General features: G+C 38.2%; 1 protein-coding gene across 2 annotated transcripts; it reads right to left on the bottom strand.

Annotated features, from left to right (window-relative positions):
• Positions 1-797: 797 nt before the first annotated feature.
• Positions 798-21697, bottom strand: asb7 (ankyrin repeat and SOCS box containing 7). Of its 2 annotated transcripts, XM_040133584.1 has the most exons (5): positions 21454-21697; positions 20568-20692; positions 16969-17180; positions 12991-13596; positions 798-3082 (listed from the first exon to the last, which is right to left on the bottom strand). In XM_040133584.1, the coding sequence occupies exons 2-5, from the start codon at positions 20603-20605 to the stop codon at positions 2943-2945; spliced, it is 996 nt and encodes a 331-aa protein (XP_039989518.1). In that variant the 5' UTR covers positions 20606-20692; positions 21454-21697; the 3' UTR covers positions 798-2942. The 2 variants fall into 2 exon arrangements, with proteins under 2 accessions (XP_039989518.1, XP_039989528.1); XM_040133594.1 differs by lacking the exon at positions 21454-21697 and having other exon boundaries at positions 16969-17222; positions 20568-20681.
• Between the last annotated feature and the right edge of the window lie 6018 nt (positions 21698-27715).

The following is a 27715-nucleotide window of genomic DNA, read 5'->3' as shown; positions in this document are numbered from 1 at the left end:
AATGTGGTATCTTCGTGCATTTTTATTGGCGCTTGCAATGCTATATTGGACAGTGTTTTCTGTCATTTCATGCTGTATTTTCATTGGTTGGTATGTCAAAACAGCGGTTACCTTATGAGAATTTGGTCCTCAGTCCTGAATCTGCCAATATTAAACGTCAGATCTAGGACAATTGTTTTTGATTAAAGGTATCCTGTGGAGTTTTTGACCTCTAGTAGTTTGTTATACCTGAAGGATAGACACAATGCATTTTGGTGAGTAATACTAAATGCAAACATAAGTTTTGTTTGTTTGGAAATTCAACAGGGCACCTTTAATGACCCAAGATTTTGCAAAATTTCTCCCACAAATGTCGACTTTCGTCATTTTCAGGGTACAGTGTAAAGGGGCCTTTAAAAACACAAAGGACATACTGGCAGTGTCCTTCACGTTTAGGGAAAAGAGGGCTGCATTTGGAGCAATCTTTAAAATAGGATATGTCCTGTCAAACTGCATTTAGTCTAGAAAGGTAGACTTTGATGGATGCAGACAATGAAATAGGACACAGGAGTGTATCTTTATGGTTGTGATCTTAGTTATTCATTAAAAAAAAACAAAACAAAAAAAAACCAAACCATTCTCCATGCAACCCCCCTGACCTCCACACTCATTCTACATTTTCCCATTTTCCTGTGTAGATCCACTTAAACGTAAACTTTTCTTTTGGTAACAGGAGAAAGGTGTTTTTCTCAGTTTAGCTGCAGAGAGCACAGTTTGCAAAAAAGGTGTACTTTACAAAGCTGCAGAAAAATTCAAAATTAAATATGAACATGACCACTGATATTTTAATGCAGGTGAAAACAGAATGGATTTGTGAATACAACATTTTAGGAAAACCAACTTTAGGTGCCACATAAGTTCACTATGCAATTTTAAACACATGCAGACACAAAGAAAAAAAATCTTGTTGCATGGGTATTATTTAGAACCCCAAATCCTACATTTTATTTTAATTGTCAAAATGAAAATTCACAGTATCATCTCCACAACCTGCAAGAGTAACCTGCAAGATGCAGATGATGAATTTTAAGAAAGCACCCAACATTTCTGCCATAGAAATAAAACACTTGATTTCAAATGATTCCTGTACAACAGAGTATTTGAACTCAGACACACAGAAAAAAAGAAATATTTGAGTCACACCAAACAGATCATATTATATCCAAACTTTAAATACATTAAGAATACCAGAGATCATTGCTTAAATAAATTCTACAAAAATATCTGTTGTACATGTAACATATTTACATTGACTTTAGCTTCTAGCGATTGTGTCAGTGTTATCCAAAACAGACTATATTTAAACCACACCTTTAGTGAGTCAATGTGGTGCTTTCAGAAGAGAATTTGATCACAGCCACTCACTCCAAACTTTAATGTACTAAATATAGTGTAGAAATTGTTAAAGCAACTTGATTTCGGGTTGATCACTACAGAACACTTTTGCTTTTCAACTGGTAGTATCAAATTATTTCTAGGCAATTTAAGTTGCAAAACCATTTCAATTGTATGGTATATTCTTGTGTCTGTGCAAGTAATTCTTGCATATCAGAAAAAAAACAATGCCAAGCAATTTTAGAGTAAATCTAATCTTATGTATTATTTATATACTGCCCGATTTTGTTACAACACCCAGTAGCACCCTCAAAACCTAAACCTCAAAATTACTGCTCAGCTTACTGTTGATATTTTAAAATTCAGCTCAAGCATCAGCAGTGAGCTGGGAGGACATTTTGTTTCAGTTCATTCAGCCTGACATGACATTTTGATTTCATGCTGGGACGAAACTGTACAGATTAAGCCCAATTTTCCCCTCCTGCTAATTTTAATATTAAACTTTAGAGCCAAATTTACGCCAGATTGGCTGTGGATTTTGACATTCAGTTTGAGGGGCGTGGTGATGCCTGATTCGCTGCCTGAACAATTACAATTCTGGCTGCTGGAGGGTCAGATGAATTTCTGGCAGGTCAGAAATTTTGGCCAGCTGTTTGTTATAGACTGTAGTGAGCTTGTTTTAATATTACTGGAATAGTATTTTATATGCTGTGGCTACTGTAGCCTTGACTCAGACTGTGATGCGATAGATATAAATCAAATAGATCATACTGTCCACATCTCCCAGCCATCTGTCGCTCAGCATTCTGTTTTCCTTCTTGCTTTCTGTTCAAAGCAAAATTGTAACACTGCTTTTGTCTTTCTACGTAGCTAGCTAGCTATGTAGAAAGATCATGTCCACCTTGCTTATCTCACCTAGAAAGCTCTGAAAGATCAACTGTTTCTCTAACCGTGGGAAGGAGCCATCAGTGGGCACAGCATGAGTGCTACTTTGCTTAATAAGACATTGAACAAATTGGAGATGTGGGTAATGAATTTGGAGGTTTGGAACCAGATTTAAAAAATAATCAGGGAGTGTATCTATCAGTATCCAAGTAGCTCAAAACTTTGTGATTTTGAGTCAAAAAAAAAATCATCAATGTGGCATGTCGTGTTTAACTCCCTATAGCTCAGTAAAAGTAGTTGGGAGGAAATTAATTAAAATACACTCCATGGCAAGTACACACTTTATGACGATCTGAGCCAGCAAGGATAATATCATGCACAGTAACAGCATAAATAGAATACTATCTGCAGTAAAACGAGGTTTCTTTTTCCCACAAAAACAATAACCTTTTCTCACATTAGGTGGCTCTGTTTCCATTCTTCAGTAACTGTTCTGACTGTAAAAAAAGCTGAAATTGAGAACTGAAGCAGGAAACCATTTTTAATGTGATGAGCTGGACAAACAAATTGGACTAACTATCCCTCAGTGTATATGGAACAGACCTGTGGACTTAGTGATTGCATAGTCTTCATAAATGGGAGAGAGTTTTTAGTCATCCTTTCCTCTTTTATTGATGTTGCCTTCACACATTGTCAAACTTATGTTTTAAATAGTCTTTCATAACCTTTGCAATTGGTAGATCCTCCAAGAATTTCAAACTTTGAAGGCCGATGCAGTGGCGGATTTTTATTCGACACAAGTCTTGTAGAGTCCGAGGTTGTCCTGAAAGAGGAAAAGAAACTGTTATTACACAGTGGAATTACACCTTAGCCAATGTTTGCTAACTGCATAACTGCGTAACTGTTTGTCCACTGGAGAGCACTGCGACACACTGAGCGCAGTGAAACTTAATTAAGTTTGCTACACACAATTTAAGTTTACATGTATTTGTTAAACAGTCAATAAGACAGTTCTAGCAATTAAATGGAAAACAATCTTATCAATTGTCCATGGAACTGTGGTTAAAAAAAAAAAAATTTGAGGTTGAGGACCTTTTTTTTCATATTGAAAACTAAATAAAAAAATAACCCCTGAAGACAAAAACTATGACAAAATGTATAATACTTCTTAAATCAATTGATAAAAACAAAATGATAATGTGAAAGAAGTCCTTCATTCACATAGTCAATGGTCAAATGAACTTATCTTTTCTTCACAAGGTGATTCAGCTGCTTCACCTCTTGCAATAATTAGTATTCCAATTTTATTTCAGTAACATTCTATACCTAGTGATGTTAGCTAACATTACTGATTCAGGGAAGGAAAAAAAAAATCATCAACAATCCCCCAAGAAGCACCAAAAAAACATTGGGGACAAATCAGAACAGGCAGGCCAGCACTATTAAATTTTTAATCAGAATCACAGTCAGATCTAGCTGTATTGGCCAAGTACAGGATGTTTTTGCATAGAAGGAATTTGAGTCACATGGACATACAGCAAAAACAAAAAATAAAAAAAACCAAAATAAATATAAACATATGACTATTATGCACAATCCAGTATGGGGAAAAGAAAAGCAACAATGGTAGCAATGTACAATGTCTATATGCAAGTCCACCTGTAGGAAACAGGTGGTGCAAGGTGTGGAAGGCGAGAGTATTGCTGAGATACTAATAAGTGAGTAATGTAATAAGTTACTTTATATACATACACTGTGTTTATGTACAGTGTGTGTATGTATACATGTCTATGTACTGTATATACAGCCTGTTTGTATTTATATTTAACAAGTGATGGATGAAATACACACTATTGCACAATGTGAGTTTAAAACTACTATATAGTTAGGTGCATAAGTATTTGGACAGTGACACAATTTTTGTAATTTTGCCTCTGTACACCACCACAATGGATTTGAAACAAAGCCATCAAGATGTGACTGAAGTGTAGATTTCAGTTTTAATTCAAGGGGTTTAACAAAAATCTTGCATTAACCGTTTAGGAATTACAACCATTTTATACATTGTCCCGCATTTTGAGAGGCTCAAAAGTAATTGGACAAACTAACATAATTGTAAAGATAAGAATTATTTTTAATACTTGGATGAAAACCCTTTGCAGTCAATGACTGCCTAAAGTCAGGAACCCATAGACCTCACCAAATGCTGTTGAATTTCTGTTGAAATGCTTTGCCAGACCTTTACTGCAGCCCCCTTCAGTTGCTGCTTGTTTTTGGGTCTTTCTGCCCTCTTTTTTGTCTTCTGAGCAGATATTATAGACCTACACACTTTAGAATTCATCCTGCTGCTTCTATCATCAGTCACATCATCAATAAAGACCAGTGACCCAGTTCCATTGGCAGCCATACTGTACATGCCCATGCTACAAGACTGCCTCCATCATGTTTGACAGATGATGTTGTATGCTTTGGATCATGAGCCTCTCTTTCCTTCTCCATACTCTTCTCCTCCCATCATTCTGGTACAAGTTAATCCTGGTTTCATCTGTCCAAAGAATCCTGTTCCACAACAGGGCAGGCTTTTTTAGATGTTTTCTGGCAAAGTCTAATCTGGCCTTTCTGTTCTTCAGCATTACCAGTAGTTTGCACCTTGAGGTAAACCCTCTTTATCTAGCGTCTCTTGATTGTAGACTTTCACATTGATTCGCCTACCTCCTCGAGAGTGTCCTTGACCTGTCCAGATGTTGTGAAGGGTTTTTCTTCCCCAAGGAAATGAATTCTGTAATCATCCACTTTGGTTGTCTTTTGTGGTCTTCCAGGCCTTTTAGTGTTGTTGAGCTTTCCAGTGCATTTCTTCTTTTTAAGAATGTACCAAATTGTTGATTTGGCTACTCATAAAGTTTCTGCTATCTGTCTGATAGATTTTTGTTTTTTCAGCCTAATGATGGCCTTCTTCATTTGCATCAACACCTCTTTCGACTGCATATTGAGAGATCCCATGAACAGCTACGAAATGCAACATGAACACTTGGAATCAAACCCCAGACCTTTTATCTGCTCAATTTGTCATGAAATAACAAGGGAACAGGCCACACCTGGCCATGAAACTGATCAATTGTCAATTGTCCAATTACTTTTGAGCCTCTGAAAATGAGGGACTATGTATAACAATGGCTGGCATTTCTAAAGGGTTAATACTGTATTTTTGACAAACCCCTTGAATTAAAGCTGAAAGTTTACACTTCAATCACATCTTGATGGCTTTGTTTCGAATCCATTGTGGTGGTGTACAGAGGCAAAATTATAAAAACTGTCTCACTCACTGTCCAAATACTTACGTAGCTAACTGTAAGTATAACTTGTAGGTAAGTGGATGTTTTAGTATTACAGGGTTATTGCACAGGGATCCTGTTGTTCCTGTTATTACATGATTAATGGTTCATCAGAGTGATGGCATGTGGGAAGAACTGCTTGTTTCTGGTGTACAGTGTTCTGTAGTGCCGATGAGAGGCAGGAATTGAAACAGGAATTGTGTCCAGGGTGTGAGGGGTCTGCAGTGATGTTTCCTGCCCGGTTCCTGATTGTGGAGGTGTACAGGTCCTGTACATGGTGGGCAGGTCGACACCAGTGATCTTTTCTGCAGTCCTGACTGTCCCTTGTCTATTCTTGTCTTGTTTAATGGGTGAACTAAACCAGACAGTAATGGATGTGAAGAGAACAGACTTAATGATTGCACTGGATCAGCAGCTCCTGAGGAAGGTTGAACTTCCTGAGCTAGCAGGAAGTACATCCTCTGCTGGGTCTTTTTGATGACTGAGATGATGTTGGATACCCGTGTTAGGTCATGGGAGATTGCTGATCCCAGAAACCTGAAGCCTTCCACAGCCATCACAGTGCTGTCAAGTATGGTGAGGGGGGGGGCAGTGGTGAGGGGTTCCTCCTTACGTTCACTGTGAACTGCACACTTTTGAGCATGTTCAGCTCCAGGTTTTTGTGACCGCACCAGAGGGCCAGCTGTTCGACCTCCCATCTGTATGTAGACTCATCACTGTCTCGGTTGAGGCTGATGAGTGTTGTGTAATTTGCCAATGTCAGGAGTTTAACAGACGGGTCTCCTGAGGTGCAGTCGTTGGTGGAGAGCAAGAAGAGCAGTTGGGAGAACACAGACACTTGGGGGGCGCCACTGCTGAATGTCCAGATACTTGATGTAATTTTCCTCAGACTCACCTGTTGCTTCCCATCTATCATGAATAGGCATGTTCCTAACGACTAATTTCCCTGTTGATTAAAAGGAAATTTAAAAATGTAGACTAGTCAACTAGTCTGTAAGTAAGAAAACACTCAGAAAACAGTCAAATTTGCCTTGATGAGCTGTGCTACCTTTTCTGACACAGCGGGATCACAGGAGGTAAACAATGTCATATTGGTTACCGAGTGTGGCTAAAGTTAGCAGTGCTAGCACCAGCAGCCTTCTTTCCTTACAGGTTAACATTCAAGTGCCTGTGCCAAATGAGGTTATGGATTGCACCAGTTGAGTGGTCATTAACCAGTTTATTCTGCCACAGCCTACATTCAACCTTATTTTCATTTTCTAGGTTAAAATACTGCCAAACCGGGCTGGTGTTACAAAATGTCATCTGTCACACTTTCCACCGTGTTTGTTTACAACATCCAGGAATTAGCGCGGGGAGAGGGGGGCGGGCTTCAGCTCTGTTTAGTGGCAGGCGGCTGTGTAACATCTTAGACGCAACCGTTAACCTTCCCATTGTCCTCATATTCTATACACACACCGTGTCCTCCTGTTGAAACTGTGCTGCCTTCACTAAAGTCCCGATTACCACATGTAGGGCAGTATGCACATGTACAGCCCTTGCAGATATATTTCTTACACCTGCAGCACACGCTTCCCTGCTTTGGGTGGGAAGTCGAGGAGACTTATGTTGCGGATCACAATGACCCGAGGAAAGCGGGAGGGTTAACCGGCATTACACATATACAAAATATTAAAAATTAGTTTGATCAACTAGTATTTCTGGCGCTGACTAGTGAGGGTAGCAACAATTAATCCTTTAGTTGACTAATCGCGTACATCACTAGTCAGGAATTTAGCGATCCCCTGACAAGTGGAGGTGGGCACATTGAGCTGGGTATGTTTGGAAAGGAGGATTTCTTCTCCAACCAGTGCTCTCAATCCAGGCCTGTAGTTCCAGCTTTGCCTCATTTGTCCATCTTCTCACAGTCTTGACCACAGGCTTTGCAGATTTTATTTTTTGCTTTTAAATCGGGAGATGATGAACCAAACAGTGATCAGAGAAACCCAAAGTTGCATGAGAAACAGAGCATTAGGCGTCCCTAAAAATGGTGCAATACAGCAGTGGTCCAGTGTTTTTTTAAATCCCCAGTGGGACATTTAATATGTTGTCTATATTTTGGCAGATCCTGGCTCAGGTTTACTCTATTAAAGTCCCCTAAAATAATCAGGAGGGACTCTGAATGTTTATGTTCTGTACTGGTTATGTGGTCAGCCAGGTGTTGTAACGCCTCACTAACACGGACCTGATGTGTGATGTAAATGCAGACCAGAATAAAAGTCTCCCACGGAAAATAAAAACGTTTGCAGTTTATGGTGAGAGTTTCTATGTTTGGACTGCTTTTTTTCTTGTAACACCGTGACATCTGTACACCAACCTTCGTTTATGTAAAAGCAGATTCCACCCTTTTTCGTTTTCCCAATTGCTCCCTTATGCCGTATGCTCAGTTGAGATAATAACCACGCAGCTGTAATGAGCTGTCTGGGATGGACTCATCGAGTCAGGTTTCAGGTAAGCACAGAGCAGCGGAGTTTGAAAAGTCTGACTTTGTGCTGTCGACGAGAAGCAGTTAATCCATTTTGTCGGCTAAAGAACTAGAGATTCGCCAGGTGAATGGATGGGAGCAGTGTTTGAAATCTCTGCTGTCTTAATTTCATGAGCACACCAGCACGCTTCCCCACCTTCGTCTCTTCCCCCTCATAGAGAGCTGATGCTTCTCTGACCAAATGTTCCACAAAACGTTCCACTTTCGTGAATATAGGTGAAAAATTGTGTGGACTGTCAGATGTTCAACAGTTCTTCTCCAGTGAATGTTGGTGTGAAAAGGTGGAACAAAAAAAACAAAAACTGTGCTAAGAAATAAGCTATCCACTGCAGCGCCATCTTGTTTCAATCTTGAAACTTAAACTTAAACTACTAGGTCAAAACCTTTTATATAGCTGGACCACCCTTTATCTCTTTGCTTCTCTCCTACTGTCTGTGCTCACATATACAGTAATTTACTACAGCCGCATTGCCAATAAAACGGTTCTGATTTACATGATTTTCTGGCCCATTAAGACGACATGTTAACCAGCAGTTACTTCCAAGCCATTTTCAAGCTGCTGCTCTGCACTGCTAAAATCCTGATTTTATAACTGCGACGTTGTCCGACAAAATCACCACAAACATAAGTTAAAGAGAAAGGCTGTGCTGTGATTTTGGCTATATTTACTTGTAAAATGATCACTCAGAGAGTCGCCAGATGTGTGCTAGGTGCTTCTGTAAGCAAAAGTCACTTAAAGGGGTGTGAAAAGTATGTAAATCTAACAACAAAGATGCTGCTGCGGTCCAGCCAAAAAGGTAGGCTAAGTTTAACTTAAAAATATAAAGAACTGTGGATGTGGATGAACCAGAACATTATTTTCAGTAATGTATCAGGGCTATCGTAGGAGTGCAGGGATGCGTGCAATATACTATACACTGAATCCAGAAAACAGAAATATGTGCATGATGTAAAGCAATACAAAAGCCCTGCAAAAAAAAAAAAAAATGCTTGTTTGAAATGTTTTGTTTTCATTGACAGCTTGTGTTGATTCAGTTCTACAATCCTTTTTGTACTGTCTAGTGTTACATTGAAAGGTGTTCAGCTAATTTCAATGTTGTATATGGAGGATCAAAAATATCAAAGTCCCATGTGTAGGATTGAAAAAATGTCTGAAAAATACTGACTTTTTTTTTTTTTGCTACCAATAGAAAAACGCCAATGTCACTGACCGCCATCCCAATACCTCTCCATGGTGAAGTTTAAAAGTTCCTCTTTCATTTGTATGGTTTAACAGCACCCTGCCAAAGGCATTAATCAGTTCCCCAAATCACTCAGTATCCACTCTGTTATCTGGTGTATGCAAACAGTTTGGAAGAATCCCCTTGATTCCAGGAAGTGATGTCGGTGGGTGTTATCAGTGTGATGTGAGTAAAGTGACTCTGCCACAGACACTGCTCTCCTTCCACCACAGGAAACACACATAAGCTGAGACAGATGAATAAATCACAACAAAATTCCAGGATATGTTACCCTTTCCATTGACTCCATAATGCTTAAAATAAAATCCAATCCAGGCCTGTACCATTCCATTCACTGTACTATTGGCAGCCCAAGTGTCAGCTGTGGATATAGCAAAACCTCTACCTGCATGAATCAATGGCAGTGCAGCTAAGTGGGAAAATAAGCATTTTTATGATTTGATCAAACTGACCCATTGAGATGGATAGCAAATTGACAGAAAGTATAGTGTATATTTTGATAATTGTGTTTATTGCTTTATGGCTGGAAAAAACAAACTCCAAGCACTTAATTGACCACAAAATCCAAATCCTAGAATAGTTACAATTATCTCTTTTCCCCTGCAGGATTCTGATTTGTTTCCATAAATTTGGCCTTGCTCAGAAGGTGATACTCAATTTAAGTTCCAGGTAGTTTCAGGGGTTGTTGGCAGTGCTGTCACTCTTGATTGCTCACAGAAATGGGATGTCACATCACAACAAGGATGGACTACAAAAAATACAACAACACTGCCAAACAGTGCAGGTAAAAAATTTTAAAGATGAAACCAGATTATAGATATTTGGTTGGCGTACAAAGTTGTATTACAAATTCATGTAAACATCAAGGAAAATCAATGCCAACATTTCCTCAGGTAACATTGCCAACCGAAAAATGATGAGGTTAGCCCCACTGTAACCTCTTAAATGAAGTATATCCAAAATGTCCTGTGTTGTAAAACAGGAAAAACTCAAAAAAGAACCTTGTACAAAAGCCCCACATGGATCTTAAAAATTCAGGTTATGAGGAGCTCCAAGTTATGTGTGGTACAGACTGAACAGATTGAAGTTTGTACAGTGGAAAAAGGGCTACAAGTTATCAAACATGACCTTTCTAATGAAATTAAAAAAATAACAAAAAGTGTCTTTGTTCAGTACTTAACAGCCGGAGAATAAGAATTATGCAAACTTACAGTTGTATGAATAAAAGTTTGGGCACCCCTGCAAACTACATACAGTCTGGACCTTAAGTACTTGGACAGTTATACATTTGTTGTTCTTCAGACTCTGCTTCAGCACATTCAATTTGAAATAAAATAAGGGATATGACATTAAAGTGCCAAGTCACTGCTTTAAGTGCTGAAGCACAAAGCCTGAAGAACAAAACATATGTAATTGTCGAAATAGAGTCTGTACTGTATTTTTTTTTTTTTTTTTTTTTTTTTTAAGTGAAAAGAAGTAATTACAACCCCTGCAGCAAACAGACAAAAAATGTAAATGCACTGTTAGTTTTTATTTCATGAACTTATGAACTACTTCAAGAAACACAAGCTGAAGCTTTTGGAATGGCACTCAGTCTCTGGACTTGAACATCATTGAGAATATCTGTGTAGATCTTAAGCATGCTGTGCATGCAGGACAGTCCCAAAATAAGTCAGAACTTTAAGTAATCTACATGAAGAGTGGGTGCAAATTCCTAAATCAAGAACAGAAAGACTCTTAGCTGGCTACAAAAAAGCATTTGCAAGCTGTGATATCTGCCAAAGACGGGATTACTAAGTAATGGCTTAGTAGAACGCCCAGACTTTTGCAGATGCCAGTTACCATTAATTTTTTTCTATTTTTTCAGTTCATGAAATAAAAAGTAACAGCACACTTACATTTGAAGAAAGGCAAATTTTAAATGTCTGTTTGCTGCAGGGGTTGCATTTACTTCTTTTCCCTCCAAAGTGCCAAGAGTGGGCTGCCAGAATCATCATTAAAAAATTCTACAGCATGGGGAAATATGCCATTATTAATTATTAATGGATTTTGAGGTTCAGACTTAAGAAGTCAAATATGAGATATCATACATGACACTTGGGGTAGGGTATGTCTAAGCTTTTGGATTTCCTTGAAGTTTGAACCTTTGTATAAGGACAGTCGTACATGTTGAAGTACCTGACAGGAGAAAAACCCACGAGGAGCAACGCTGATGTGTGCAGCAGTTGAAAAGAACTGAGGCTGCCTGTCATTCTGTGTGGGATGAGCCTTTCATGGCATATGAGTTAATCCAGGAGGTAGAGGTGTAATCAATAACCCAGCAGATATGTGATCTGGCTGATGGTTTGGAGTCTCTGAAAGGGCTTGTCTGAATCAGTGCACAGCTCTTTGATACCTTTGATATCAAAGTTCAGGGGGCAGTGGAGGAATGCAGCCATTGTTCCTTCTACATCATAATGCTTCAGGTAATGTGCTCTCCTGTTCCTCTGACCTGGGATTGTTCTCTGACTGAACACTGGTCATTATAACCTCGTGTTGGCAAGCAGCCCTCTTTCACTCTATACATTTCTCAACTTTTGCCTCCTCTCAACTTACAATAAAAAGATCTATCACTTTTTTGTACTAAACTTGGGAGTCCTTTTCTAAACCCCACCCGCTTCTCCAGATTTCTTTTCAAAGATATGGACATTAACTTTTGACTGCGCTTTGCTGCATCTGCAAACAGGCATGCAACACTGGCTAGTATCCACTAGTACAAATACAGGATTCACTTCCAAATTAAATATCACACCTAATATGCAAATATCTCTCTCAGAAGAAATCTTAATTTTCAATAAGTAGGATTCTTCCCACATTAGGAAATAAATCAATCTGTAGAATTTATTCTTATCCAGAACCCAAGGCTATTATTTGAATCAGCAAATAAAAATGTATTGATACAAATACCTCAATGAGCTACGAATACAGTTTTCTCTGATGGAAAGAATCGCCTGCAGTTTTGAAATATTACATGTCAGATGCAAGCTAAGGTGTCTGGTTTAGACTGAAAGAGAAATAAAGCAGCTCCTTCCAACACCTCCGGGGAGGAAGAGGAAAGAATGAGTAACAATGGAATAATTTATGGTTTAAAATCCCAAAAGGATTTTTTGGGAGAGACATGACTACAATAACCCTATTCACAAAGTTATTTTCATGCAGTGAAGAAGGCGGTTGAACACGACAAAGAACAGTTCGCTGTATACAAATGTAGCGCTTTAGTTCCTAGTTGTACTCATATTGCAAGTTATAATGTCTTGATAATAAAAACGTAGTATTTCCGGGAGAAAAAAAAATCATCATAATGACCCAGATTTAGCCAAATCTTGCAACTCAAATAAATACATGCAAAACAGCCAATAATCACCTTCTGCATAACCTTTTGTTTATCTTTGTTATAGCTTCATCAGTCTATCTGTTGAATTATATTTATTTTTAAACTATCAGATATCATATAATTTTAAAACTCTGAAAGTGCATGAATAATAATAATAACAACAATAAAATAATAATTGTGATAATAAAGTATTATTATTTTTTTATTATCATCATTATTATTACCGTCATTGGGACATGCATGTGTGACAAGTACACTTACTGGTGACCTCCTGCAAGAAGTCCAGACAGGGCCGGCTGATCCCAGACATGCTAACCGATACAGCTACAGGTGTCTGGCCCTCGTAGTTCCTGGTGTTGGTATTAGCTCCATACGTGTAGAGCATCTGGGCGCACAGCACATCATCCCTGAGGGCTGACAGGTGCAGGGGGGTCTGGCCGTCTTCAAGACGCCCAAGATTAGTGTCTGCTCCCCTCTGCAGGAACATGCGGCAGTATGAATGATTACCTTTGATGACGGCATACCGCAGCAGGAAGCCATTTTGAATGTCAATGTTGGCACTATGGTCCAGGAGGATCCGTACACAGCTGGAGCGCTCACGGATGATGGCCAACTGTAGTGGTGTGGTACCTTTGTCACTCAGTGGGTCCACCTCGGCCCTGAACTCGAGGAGGAGGCGTACAAACGAGTCTCGACCGTAGTGGGCGGCCACGTGCAGCGGTGTCCAGCCATCGTTGCTTTTTGCATTTATAATGTCACTGCGAAACTCAGATTCCAGCATCAGTCGGGCGATGCGTGCTCTACCATGCATAGCAGCATAGTGAAGTGCTGTGAAACCACCAATAAAGTCCTTCACCGTGGGGTCAGCTGTACAGAGGAGAGTGGAAAGAGTGGAAATGAGAAGAAAGTTAAATACCAAAATGCTGCAGGAGTTGTACTTTGAGGCTCTGGGTAACATGATGTGTGATAAGCAGGGACTCTACAGTCAACCTAAACTCTAATCAGCAACAAAGAACCTCTTTACCAGTTCACACCCTGTGTCCTTAAAAAAGGTGCCCTCTAGCTGTTTTACACTAGCTAAACTATTACACTTACCAGATTCAGAAAAATACAGTGCATTGGACTTCACACACCACCCAGACTTTATTACTAGGCAACACATTTCCTACAATGTAAATCCTTTAAACCTCCTTTGATCACATCAACTTCAAATGGGCATGACTTCAGATAGAACAACATAGTTGTTAGTCTTTGTTGACAATAGTCTTTTTCCTGGATATTTCTTATCATTTTTCTTTTGAGGGAAATCTAGTTTAAAAGAAGAACAGTTCATCTATGCTCAAAATTACAGCAGGAGAGAGTTCCAGAAAAGTGGCCAAAGATTTCCTAACCATAAGAATTTTATTAGGTGATAATATGTCTGTGTTGAGATTTCCCCTTTTTGTGCTGCCACCAAGTGGCCAAAAAAAAAAAAAATCAAATAATTCAGCATTATCACCATTTCGTTATACAATCTTATGTTGAATAATGATAATTACATTGAACCATGAATTTTAGCCCAAAAAACTCCAGATTTAATTAGTAATAGCACCACAACTGTAAGGCCAAAACAAACAACCTTTGGCTCTATGAATAAGGGACACCTGGGAGTATTTTTAAATACAACAAGTCTCCCTGTTCCTATCACCAGGACAGAGTGAGATGTGAAAAACTCAAACAAAAATTTAAATATTTACTTTCACATAAACAAACTACTAAATTAGAGAGTGAATAACAACCTTATGAGTCAGCTAACACTGATGCTACTGAGCCCATTCTAAAAATTTTAAACTGCAACTCTACCAAATTTGATGCAAAAAAAACCCAAAACAAAACAAAAAAATTTTAAGTACAACAATGCTACATCCATTTTAGTCAGAGTAGTACTACGCTGCTTCTCCATTTTAGCCATTTGGAGAACCAAGCGGGCCTAAGAGCTTTTCTGCCAGATAAAGTAACTGTTAAATCTCTTCCTAATACAGCCTACAACAGCCATAGAAACCGGCAACTTGGCCACTGTGCCAAATCGCTTCACAGCCAAACTCTGTTCCTGGAGGCTTGACAACAAGGTGCACAGACTTCTGCATAACCCAGCGCGGGAAATCAACAACGATTGGAGCTACAGGGTAATGTGAACACTATTTGTAAACGTCTCACTGTGAGCTATCATGAGGTTTGAAGTTAATTTGGCTGTGTACACTAGTATAACCAGCAGAGGGTATAATACTCTTGAGTTCCTCATTAAGGTTTTCACCCTCAACTCACAAATCAGTCTCCTGTCAGAAATGGATTCATGAAAGTGTACCTACTGGCTGGAATATTATAGAGGAAGATAAGGCACTGATTTTAATCATTTTGAACGTATAAATATCCATTTTTAATTAAAAGTACAACTAAAATGTAGAATTTTGTCTGCTTAGCCTTAAAACATGATGCTTGATTTCTGATTTTCGTTTGGGTTTTCGCAATTGTGTTGCTCATATTGTGATTTGTTTGGCACGGCTAGAAAGGCATGACAGCCTAGTTTCATATGTTACCAAACATGTTGTTGTGGCATGAGGGAAAAATCCTACAATGATGTTTCAAATGTGACTGCTCCTTACATTTAGAAAGTTGGTATTTTAGGACACTTAAATTCAAACCGTTACTACTCAGGCATACTTTACACTACACATTTTGTTTACATATTCTGAAGCACCAACTTCCAACCTTTAAAAAAATGGCAGAACATGCTCAGCAACCTCAAAATGGCGGCAATGGGTCCCAATATCGATAAAAGACACGGACCAATCCTGGGACCGCTTGGGTGGAAAGGGTCAAAGTACAGTTTCTCTAAGCTCACAAAGCTTATAAAATTAAAGATTGAGGCATTCAATTCAGTAATTTTAGAGGACCCATAGGTTACTTTAAAAAGTACCGTACCAGGAATGTTGCATGTTTAAGCTAAATAATTACCTTTCACTCACACATTCTGTTAGTGCCAGTCATTTCTCAAACCATGCAGCCATATTTTAGCTTTTGCAATACTTTCAAAATTAAATGTTCAGGTGATACACCAACCTTAAAATTACGTGTTTTGCCTTACAAAACACAAGTCCAAATTCATAATTCACAATAGTCATAAAAATGCTTCTAAAACAATCTTTTAAACTGGAACTAATTACCAAGGCGGAAATATACATTCCTTCCGTGTAGTTTTGTGCTGGATCAGTTAGCAGATAGACGCCCTGCATACTATAAGTTCTGTTTGGACAGTCCGCTCTAATCAAAACATCCTAGTTAGGTGGGATGCACAGCTTCGTCACCTTCAGTGTGTACTTGTCAGAAAAAGCTGAAACCATGAAGCGATTGGTTCCTGGATGTGAAAAATGCTATGGTCACTACACATTAGAACTAGCTGATTTTCGCTGTTTACCAACTAATGCCAACCAGTGCAGGTTATGGCTCATTGCAATCCAACATCCAGAAAATAGTATCAACACACTGGAGGAAAAAACACAACAAAGGAATCCTAATACAAGGTGAGGCTTTTTTGGAGAGGACCTTGTCAAGGAGTTATAACACAGTTCAGGATTTGAGAGATAATTGATTTAAAATCAGCAATTTTTGTGTAACATCTGAGAATTTTTTGTCTGTGTACTTAACATTACACTGGATGATTGTGAAAGCTGTAGTAGCTGTAACAGATCCAATTCTGCAATTAATAACACAAAAAACTGACAAACATGGACCCCCTATGTCAACCAAAGCCCGTTGTTCAAGGAAATTAACCCCAAATTTAATAGCCATAGTGTTATATTGTCAACAAATGTTATTGTTAACCCTCACCTGACCAATACTGTAAACATACAACTGTCTTGAGTTGTCAATGAGAGGTCATTGAGTAGTAATTTAAAAAGATTATTCTTATCACATTTTCTGTAAATGTAAGAAATTTGTAAGAGTTTTAAGGGATATTTGTCTGCATAAAATATAATGGGCCTATATCGTTAGATAAAGACCCTATGTGTTACATGTTGTATATACCTTTTTTATTTTAACTTAAATTGGTTTCAACTAATACAAATGTGAATAAAAGGCTGTCTTATCCAGTAAAATAATGCCCTCTAGTGTTTACACAGAAAAACCTGTCAAGGCATAATGGTAACCACAAAATGAACTCAATTTCAGCAGCACAACCAAAAAGACAAAGCCTCTGACCTCCATGCTCCAGAAAGACTCGAACACATCTCTCTTTTCCTTTGGCAGCAGAGAAGTGGAGCAGCGTCCAGCCGTTGGCATCACGGATTTTGGGTGAGTATCCTTGCTCCAGCATTCTCCTGACAGTGCAGACATCCCCAGCTGCCACTGCAGCCTGGATCTGCAGCTCCTCATGAAGCTCAGGGTTCCTTCTGCAGTGATGGTTCAGCATCCTGTCACATTTCGGAACGGGAATGTTCATCTGTACCTAACCGCTGTCAGGAAAAATTGATGAATACATTCTGTATGTCTTGGTGAACTGGTTGGGTATGTACAGTGTGTTTGAAGTTTCTGATTTACCTGCCAAGAACATTGAAAATTGTCTAATGCACAACTGGTAGACGGGTGCTTAGGAGAATGAAGCCCTGCAAAAGTACGTGGTGAACTGCTGCACAATCAGCATTAAGTGTACAAAAAATTAGTGTTGCGGTCACAGACCTTTGTCAGGCATTTAGCTCAAAATATGAAAAAATATCTTTTTACACGAACTAGGGGCTACAACAACCAATTAAAAAAATAATGACCTTCCTGCCAGTACTCCTTTTAAACATGAATACATAACAAATACAACGAGTTTTAATATGGATCTCTTAAATTTGTTTCTTTAGAAAATTGTGACTAGAGATGGCCCGAGCTCATCCTAAGGATTGGTATCAGGACCGATCCAGGCTTATTTTAATGGATCGGGATTGGTTAAAATAAACCTGATCTAAATCCGATCCTGTCTTTACTATACCCCACTGTGTTTTGTCCAGCTCAGCCGGCTGGCGTTGCAGTGCTCTTCTTTACCACAGCCGTCCACTAAAGTGCAAGCATTTCACTGCATGTGAGAGTGAAAATTAGAGCTTGTGAATGTGAAAAAATATTTAGGTGCACCATGGTGTGACTGAGTTCAGACAATGTGGTTGTCAAAATACATAATTTCACTAAGCTCTGGCACTAATTATCATTAGTAAGGAGCAGTGTGCAAACCATTCAGGTAACAGCTGCTCATTTTTAGCTGTTGCTGTCGTTTTCACCAGTTAGATGACAAACTTTGCCAACAGCAGGTCATATCAGCTGTTACTAATTAATGTTAATTCTGTGAGTAAATTCATAACAGGCTAAAATTAAACTTGACTGTTGTCTGGTTAAAGTGTTCTCCGCAAGCCAATGTCTGTGCGTGGCCAAAGATAATTTGTGAGGGAAGAAACCCCACTCTGTAAGACCACAGTACAATCAGAGTGGACTGACGTACACTGATACTGATATGTCCATGGTAAGCTAATATTGACCAATACACGGGCTCAGCCAATTTACACTGTGAATAACTGATAAAACAGAAAAGACATACATAAAATGCGATGAGCAATGAAAATAGACAATACACAACGAGCAATACATAATGAGTAACTATTTTCAAACTGATTTGTTGCTTACCATTTGACTAGCTCAGCTATGTTCAGCAAAAATCTGAACGTTCAGGGCGTTAAGTATGGTTAGGTTGAACCTGACTGCTGTGACAAAACAAGTACAGGTTCAGCTGAACGGCAGATAGACAGCAGCTAAACTGGGTGTATGATGACGTTCATTATAAGCTTTTGGTACTCATCTAAGGTATTACATTCATTATTCACAGAAAATGGTAACTGAGGAAAATGGCTTCAGCTTTTAAGTTTTATGATTTTCCAGTGCAACCAACAATATTACTAACTGCTAGAAAAAAAAAAGAAACACAGAACAATACGCAATTTGTTTTATCATTTCGTGTAGTTGCACTTTTGACTATCACAAAAATATCAGTCACAATTTAACTACATATGTATAGCATATAATAGAACACTTGCCCTATAATACAGTATCAATATTTTCTCCAAATATTGCCTGACATTACAACTGCAGTGGGAATTGGTCTTCCAGTACATGTATGATTTTTTCCCCTGTGGCTCGTATTCTTTGTTGACTGCCCAGTTTGTGTGGCACCTGCCTACATTAGTTCATACAAGGTTAGTATGAATTGAGCTGTTGTTCTTAGACAATCAGCAAGCCTCTTTCTGGAGTCAAAAATGAAATGATGCAGATGTGATGCCTTATAAATGTAATTACACAATTACATTAGTTTGAAACCTAAGCAAGTGTTGTCTTCATGAGATCATGCATGGTGACAGATTAATACATTAATAAAATTACCTGAGCTGCAAAAATCTGTCACTATAATTAACACTATGATCTTAAAGTTCAGCTGAAGAGGTGTGCAACAAGTTTTAGGCAAGACACTAAAGGTGAAAAGGGTAAAACTTTTAACTAATAGATTTTACCACGAAACTTTCCCAGTTGATAACTTACATTAAGAAAGATATTTTTTGTATTACAAGTGTTCTGAAATTCTATGTTTAAATATGCAAATGAGATATGATCTAATTCAATATGCTCTAATTTGCATACATTTCCAGAACAGAAATCTCAACACTGGATAAAGGTAAGTTCAAAATTCTTTTTTCATTTTGTCGACATATAAGAGTCAAACGTTTTTTACAGAGGGGACTGAATATCTATTTATCACTCCATAAATCAGAAAATACTGTCAACTACCAAAAAAAAAAAAAAAATCAATTTTCGCCATGTTTCTACGAGTAAATTGTTATTTCAATCAGACTTTGAACGATATACGAAGAGATACCTCATTAAAAACCTTCAGAATGTAGATAGAAACAAGGCTCGATAGTTAATAATGTCAGTGCTACTGAAGTGGAGATTTCTGGCTCAGAGTATGAGAAGAAACTCATTTTGAAAAAACGGCTTTTAAAAGATATGTATTTTAAAATTACATTTTTATTTATTATTATTATTTATTATTATTATTTATTATTTACATATCTAACGATATTCTGGACAATACAAAGGAAATTACTGTGATAACATTCTGCTGGAGAGAGGGAGCCTTACAAAGATACCTGTGATGACATGGTGCAGATATGATTGTTGTAGTGCAAGTTGCATTAGAATGCCATCTTTTGGGGAATTTAGGAGAAATCTATAGACGCAATTAGAGGAAGTTTAGTAAAATAAACATAAATGCATATTTTGGACGTTTTCTTTCCACTAGTCTGAAAGAAGACGTTATTGAAGCAAAAGTTTCCCATATTCGCAAAAAGTTCTGACTGTCCGCAAGCTGCTCATATTTATAACAGCCTGAACTTTACGTGTGGCTCGTACTCACTGACAAACGTGAAAACACGTCCACCAATGCAGATACCCACTGCAGTATAAACAAGCCATGTGCACATCTGCTGTCCAGGTAAATTTTGGAGTATATCCAGCCCCTAAACAATACATGCGGTTTAAAACCGCAGGTTCTAAGGACACAGCAGTGGAGTTTCAGACACCACATGATTGTGTTCTAAACACCACAAGTTTAACCCTGATGTGAAACGCTGCTAAGCTGAGGACAGAGCAACAGCCCAGAGAAATTCAAATTACTTCTCTTGTTGACAGAATTTACTCCTTTTGTTCAAATATTTGATCTTCTCTTGCAGACCACTCACAAAGAAAAGGATGGTATGATAAAAACCCAAATTTACCTTTTGACAAGCTGGAAAGATGGGCTTCTCTTAGTCATATCGGAGCTGCACCTATAATTATACAGCTGCACCGTCAGGGAGGCTCAGAGAGAAATAAGAAGGCACTCTGTCTTCAATAGTTATTCCTGCAACACACACAAAACAAGTAAGCAACCAAGGTGGGAGGCGGTATTCACCAAATTATCAAATGATGATCTGGATTAAGAATACTCAATTCACATCAGAGAATATTATGGACTTGTTATGGATATAATACTACTACTAATAACAATAATGTAAAATGACAGGAGTGTCAAAGGAGAGGTATGTTGCAAATGCACAACTTGCTAACTGCAGTGCCTCTGGTTTAAAATTAGCTTGCACCTTATTGTCAAAGCCAAATGACTAAAACGTTACAACAAGGCAGAAAACTCTACAGCATATCCGGTCATCACACTCATCATTAAATTTTTAGTTGGTTAGCTCTTAAGAGGTTGATGAAAAAACAGTGGACAATGGAATGGCTTTATTTGCTAACATTACCCAACAATGCACACCACGCACAAGTAAACACTATCGATAACCAACACAAGCCGAGGGTGCCAAACGGGCAGATGAAGAAAACTCGTTTCACACATTGCAGAAAATGTACTGAATGCGAGATTCTTGTGCCAAACCCTTGATTTAAGGCTATATTTATCACGGGCTGTTAGCTAACGCCAGCAAGCTAACAAACTCACTAGCGCTAGCTCGCTGGCGTTAGCTAGTGTTGACTTTTTCTTTTTTTCCACTAGCACAGTTGGTTATACATAAACCTCAACACACTGGGTGCAAGGATATTATAGTTCATTTTATATATTCACTGATAAACACAAGAACTTTAAACAACTATAAAACAAAGATTTACTTGACAGACGCTGAGCCGACGTTCAACTTAGCCAATCAGCTTCAAGATGGGAAGAACTGTCAAAGCTGCATATTTCTGTCCCCCTCAACTCTAATCTAACGCTAATTAGCAATATTATCTATCGAAACTTCCCTATATGTCCGTTTCTGCGGTGTTGAGCATCATTTCGCTGTTGGACAATCAGTTTTAACAACAAAGTCTCTCTGTGCACATCAGTGTGACCCCAGCAGCAAAAACAATAAGACTTCCGACAACAAACTTTCAGAATAAAAGCATAATTTCCACAAATCTAAACCTTCTACAAAACTTAAAAGTTTGCAATAATAAAACAAAGCAAACAAACAAAAATCGAAACAGAAAACCCTGCTCGAATATGAAAAATATTGCTGCTGACCCGTGCTTTAGGTTCACAATATATTTTTCTGTGCCATTTAAGACTAAAACTGCGGCTTTCAAAGGTAGCCATTTTACATTATTTATAGACCATTAAAACTCAACAGGAATCAAAACACAGTAATGTGATTCAGAATAGGTGCAGCCAAAACATTTGATATCCATTAACACCTTATTAACTGAGGACAGTCAACTGACATTACTCTGTGGAGAACCAAACTATCATTAACATACTGGATAAGATTACATTGAGGACGTAATGGAAAATGGGCTTCAACTCAGAACTGTTGGGAGTATACAAAAATTGTGGAAAGTATCTGGATGGAATACAACTAAGTAAAGTAGAACAGTACACATTAGGGGACATACAGTCTAGTCCAGCAGTTATTAGTAATATTTGCCCATTGATATTCACAGAACTCAGTGTAATTCCATACTCATTACAAAGAGAAGAGGGTGGTCAGAGAGGAAAATAGATAATATTGGTTACTTAGGTCAAGAACATATTAAGAGGAGCTATTATAATTATAGTCTTCACAGGTAGAGGAGGTTAAACCAGTCAAAGCAGATTGTTCAGACTGAGCTCTTACAATCCAGGTTTCAAATCAAATCAAACTACAATCTTTTGATGGAAATTTATACAATCTTATTTAACCTGCAGCAGCTGGAATTAGATACACATTTCTGTTGTATACCAGCACATGTGGGAATAGAATGGCATTGGGTGGCTGTTAAATTGACAAAAAGAGCATCAAAAAAAAGTGACTGATATTTCAGAAATTGTTTTTGAATTTAGGAAAATCAAGGAATAATGAAAACCTGGTTGGGAATATGGGATAAAGACAATCAATGTTGGGATACTATAGAATCTTAAAGCCCATTGAGAGTGTAAATTATAGAGTTGGATGGGATATAGTGGAGGAATAAAGAGGTGACCATGCAGGTAAAGAAGAGAAGAAAATAATAATGAGGCTCAAAAAAAAAAAAATCAGTAGAGTACATCCTAAGAAAGTGGGTGAGTATAGGAAAACTAGAAGATGGCAAATTACCTGTTGGAAGCAACAGGGTGAATGCAGACATATACAGGAGCATTCTGTGAGCTCAGATTCAGTCAAATGCATCAAAACTTATTGGACGACATTTCATTTTCAGCAGGACAGCAATCCTAAACGTACAGCAAAATGCAAACATAGAGCGTTTCAAAGAGCTGGACAGGCTGAGTCAATTACCTGATCTCAGTCCGACTGAGCAGCATTCCACTTGGTGAAGACTAAAAGCAGAGAGACCCCACAACAAGCAAGAGCTGAAGGAGGCTGCAGTGAAGCTCTGGGAGAGCATCACCAGGGAAGATACAAAGAGTTTGGGCATAGCTGGAGAAAGGGGACAAACAATGGGTGGTAGGAAGGGCTTTATTTGGGTATCCTCAAGAATGGCAACACTACATAAAGTCACGACGGTAAACACTCTGATACAGGAGATGGTGGCACACACATTTCACAGTATTCCTCTTCTTCTTCTTTGAGGAAGATGGCATCATCACTGCCTCCTTCTGTATTTCATCTCCCAGAATGTCCAGTTCCTTTAAAGACGACTAATGTCTTGTTCCCTGAAAACCAAACAGCCATTTTTTGTTCTCTATACTATTCCGCACATTAAAATACTTTTTACACTGGTTTCTACTCCCTATTGTCTGTAATTAAATGTTTTTTGCTCTCATTATTATTATTATTCTGTCTTTGGTTATTCTTCTTCTTATTATTATTGTTTCCTGCCAAAGTGTTTGTGCAGTAGAACCGTAAAAGCTAAATTCACCAAAATCTGCAGGTGGGTTGCAAATACCACCCACTACTCAGGCACCAAAAATGACAATCATTGACCTCAAGGTGGCATTTCAATAATCAAGTATATGTTTTTGCAATTATTTTGACAGCTTGGCCTAGAATCAAAATTAATTTTCGTCATTTTGATCTTTCAAGTCATCTGCATCTTTGCTCCATTTTCCTCTCTAAAAATGCCAAACTTTCCCGCCATTTTCAAAAATTGGAAATGAAAGTAAAATGTTGGAGGCCGTTCATCCAATTCACATGAAATTTGGTATGCATCATCTTCAGACAGTGGTGACAAGAACTATCAATGCATCAAATTTAGTAATGACTGTTTAAAGTGAGCCTGGCTTATTGCAACAAATTAAAATTCCTAGACAGTTCACATTCCAAACTTCAAAAATTCCAAAAAACAAAATCACCAACACATCCTACAGAGCTGAATTCTTTCCAGCACATACATTGACCTGTTTCAAAAATTGTCTCACTGCCATTTAGACGTCCATGACTTTATATTTTTCAAAATATGCAAAATTATTACCATCTATATCTCCCCAAGTCTTCATTCAAATGCTACCAAAATTGTCTGTCTTCTTTACATTTTTTGCATGTTAAGAGGATATGTTCTACTGTTTCGTTCTCATGACACTGATCATAATAACTTTTCAGATGTTTTGCTGAAATGAAAAGTGTACTGTTACTGATGCTTTATCCAATTGTCAGTCTGCTCATTACTTACTGTTTTCTTGTTCTCCTGCTACTTCTTACCATAAATACTCTATTTAAGTTTTGAGAGTATTCTTCCCTCCTTCTGTTGTGTTGTCCTTATACTATTGCAAATGTGAATTTATTTCCATCTGCACTATGCTTTTCCCCTCTGATTTTTAATTTCAGCAATTCCTTTTTGGGCTGCTTGTTTTACCTTTGATTTTAATTTGTCATGCACCATTAAAACTACAAAGGAAGAAAAAGAAAAAGAACAGGAAGAAAAAGGGGAACATAGGGAACATTAAGATGATAAAACATTACAACATTAAAACAATAGTCTCGGAGTCTACAAAGCAGGTGGTCCTGCTGGAACTTACTGTCCCCTGGGAAGACTGGCTTGAAGAGACGAATGAGCGCAAAAGGGCTGAATATGCAGAGCTGGTGATTGAGTGCAGGAGCACTGGCTGGAGAACTCGCGATGAGCTAAGTCAAAGTTGGATGCCGGGGCTCTGGTGGCCAGTCGCTACAGTGAACCCTCAAGCTCCTTGGAGTTAGAGGACTGCAGTGCAGAACAGCCATCAAGAACACCATGGAGGCTGCTGAAAAGGCCTCACAGTACCTGGAATCCGGAGGGGGGATCCGTGGAGTAGTGCACCACTTGGACACAAGTTGGGGACTGGGTGAGGGTGTCTGATGATCGAAGACCTGAAGCACCCTATGACCCCAGGTTTATCACTGATGATGTGTCCAAGTAGCACCTGAAGGTGTATTCCAGAACCACTGATATAGTTTCTGTTAATGAAAATAAACATAGGCAATCAAAAAAAATAAGAATACTAATTACATTTCATATCAGTAACTTTATTGTTTTCTTTTTTTTTATTAACAAAAAAAATATGTTGTCAAACAGCATCTCTGAGTGAGTCTTTCAAGAGTGGCTTTTTGGTATTGCATGTTATGATTTAAGTATTCGAAATGTAGTGTAAAGTGAATGTTTAACCTGAACTAAAATTTGTAATTGCTCAGTGAAAAGGAAAACAGGATATTGAAAATCTCTAAATCAAATTGTCTTCTAACATTTTAGGGAATTTCTCACCATGTGGAAGTTTAGGAACAAATTTTCAGTTTCTACATCACAGAAGCTACATTCCTGTCTGATATTAGGACAGTATTTGGAGACCACTAGGTAACCTTAGTTAATAGTAAAAGACACCTCTTTACACCCAAACCTACCTACAGCTGCTTGGATTGACCTCCTATTCAGTAGCCTTTACCTTCTACTGTAAAGGCTACAAAGAAATGGACGAATGGAAATGCACAGGAGCCCTGGCTGAACAACTGAATATCATTATATATAAAGACATCAAATACAAACAACATGTTAAGGATAACTTAATCGAATGGGAAAACAGGACAAGTCAAATACATTATTTATATATGTACTGTGTATTAACCTTCGAGCTGGTGCGCCTATCTACAGTAAATACATACCATTTGTAAACTTATGGCATGACGGAAGTTCTGATTAAACATTGCTGTGAAGATCGGTCCTATGGAATGCCATAGTACAGAAATGGATAAATCGGTATTGAGTTTTCAAGGAGAATTTGAGGTTAACTTCTCTGAATAGACTGTAAGGTCACAGGGTTTTTAATCAATACATCCAGTATTACTCTTGTTTAAATAGCTGATTATCAAAAGTATCAACACTTCTGGGAAAATAACCCTATTTAATGCCCATGTAGTGTAAATTTGACGTGGAATTATTCTTCTCCAAGAAAGTGACAGTTTAAGAGGAATTTATATTACTACATCTGATGTTTCTATTTACCACATGGGACAGTTATGAGAGAGGTTACTGCTTTTATGTTGAAACCCCTTAATATGGGCAGATTATAAATGGTGGCTCATGCATCACAGAGCTGGTTTCCATCTGTTATGGGACTAACGGCTTGTTTGTCTTCTCTTAAGTAGCTGTGACGCTGGATTAATTGGAGGATAGAGTAGTCATCCTCTCCTAAAGATATAACACTGCCATGGCCAGCACCTAGTCTTTGGTGTGCATTCTCCAGTCAACTCTTGCTGATTCACTGACTAGGTTGTGACCTAAAATAAATCTTTTCCTTTTCTTTTCTTTTTTGTCCCCCTGATGAACGAAGATTATTTTCCTCTAAGATATTTTTGGCACCTCAGAACACATCTACATAATCCACTGATGGCCAGATATACTGAAGTATGCATTTGACTTAATCTCGGGGAATATTTAAATACCTGTAAAGCAATCCCAAATGAGTTATCAATCCAGAACACACAGTTTTCTCTGGCAGATGTAAACCGCAGTTATCCACCATTGCAATAAGTGAAATGCTAAATGAAAAAGAAAAAAATGCAACAATTATCTTCAAAAGACTATTTATATGACAAATGGTGACTGAGAACTTCAGACTGCCTTTTATTCCATGCTCCCAAAGCAAAAGGTTTTGGTCTGACATCCACAGCTAGATTTTGTTGGAAGCTAGATGTCATTCCAATGATATTCTGCAGGATGAATCACGTAGGAACGGCTCGCTTAACTGCATCATACATGTGGGTCAATACCGCAACCTGCGAGTCGCTCTTTTCCTACATGAATCATCGAATTTCTTCAGAAGCTAAAATATCCCTTGGAAATGTGAAAGTAAAGAAACAAGAAAAAAAATATCATTGACCTCTTAAATATTGAATCTATCGGGCTACAACAGAATTTAAATGAGAAATTTTTATAAATGGCATGTGCTCCTTTTTTGTTTGATATTATTTTTATTTCATTTGCCTCAACTACGTCTTTATGACATAAATATTTAATGACGTGGACCCCCGTGTTGATGGTTCTGTCTGAAAGTTGCCAAATTGTGAAGAATTCCTGCTGACGAATGTTTATATCAAAATAAAAGCCTTACTGAGAAAGTTTTAACGTCCTCGTCGTCCCGACCCACTATAATGTAGGGCCCGCAGAAGTGAAAATAAATTTGCTCGTTTAGCAAAACTTGCACGTTATGTAATGTAAGATGCCATAAGAAGCCAATAAGAATATACAGTATATAGGCTAGAGATGATCTCTAACACAATTAGCTGCTGCTATAGGCCCCGAAGCTGTCAAAACAGCTACTGGACAAGTTGAGCGTCAGTCCGTGTTAATTATAATGATTCAGATGATCACATAGTCATGGATATCTCGTCCGAGAGAATGTTACGAGCTGAAATTTGTTTTATTTTGAAGGCTGAGGTTGCATACATCCGGTCTCAATTCGTCACTTCTAGTTGGCTTGACTTAGCTTGTCGACCCAGTTGTTGTAGTG

The sequence above is a fragment of the Xiphias gladius genome, chromosome 1 (genome assembly GCF_016859285.1).
Source record: "Xiphias gladius isolate SHS-SW01 ecotype Sanya breed wild chromosome 1, ASM1685928v1, whole genome shotgun sequence".
Classification (NCBI taxonomy): Eukaryota; Metazoa; Chordata; class Actinopteri; order Istiophoriformes; family Xiphiidae; genus Xiphias; species Xiphias gladius.
Note: the sequence above shows the minus strand (reverse complement) of the source record. Positions and strands in the feature narration are given on the sequence as shown.

Excerpts from the sequence above, each read along its gene's own strand:
- asb7 (XM_040133584.1), bottom strand. The coding sequence starts at position 20,605 with ATGACTAAGAGAAGCCCATCTTTCCAGCTTGTCAAAAG. Across the intron at positions 13,597-16,968 it reads AGTCTTTCTGGAGCATGGAG|CTGACCCCACGGTGAAGGAC; the intron begins GTCAGAGGCTTT and ends TCCTCTGTACAG. Across the intron at positions 3,083-12,990 it reads CTTCTTGCAGGAGGTCACCA|GACAACCTCGGACTCTACAA; the intron begins GTAAGTGTACTT and ends TTCCTCTTTCAG.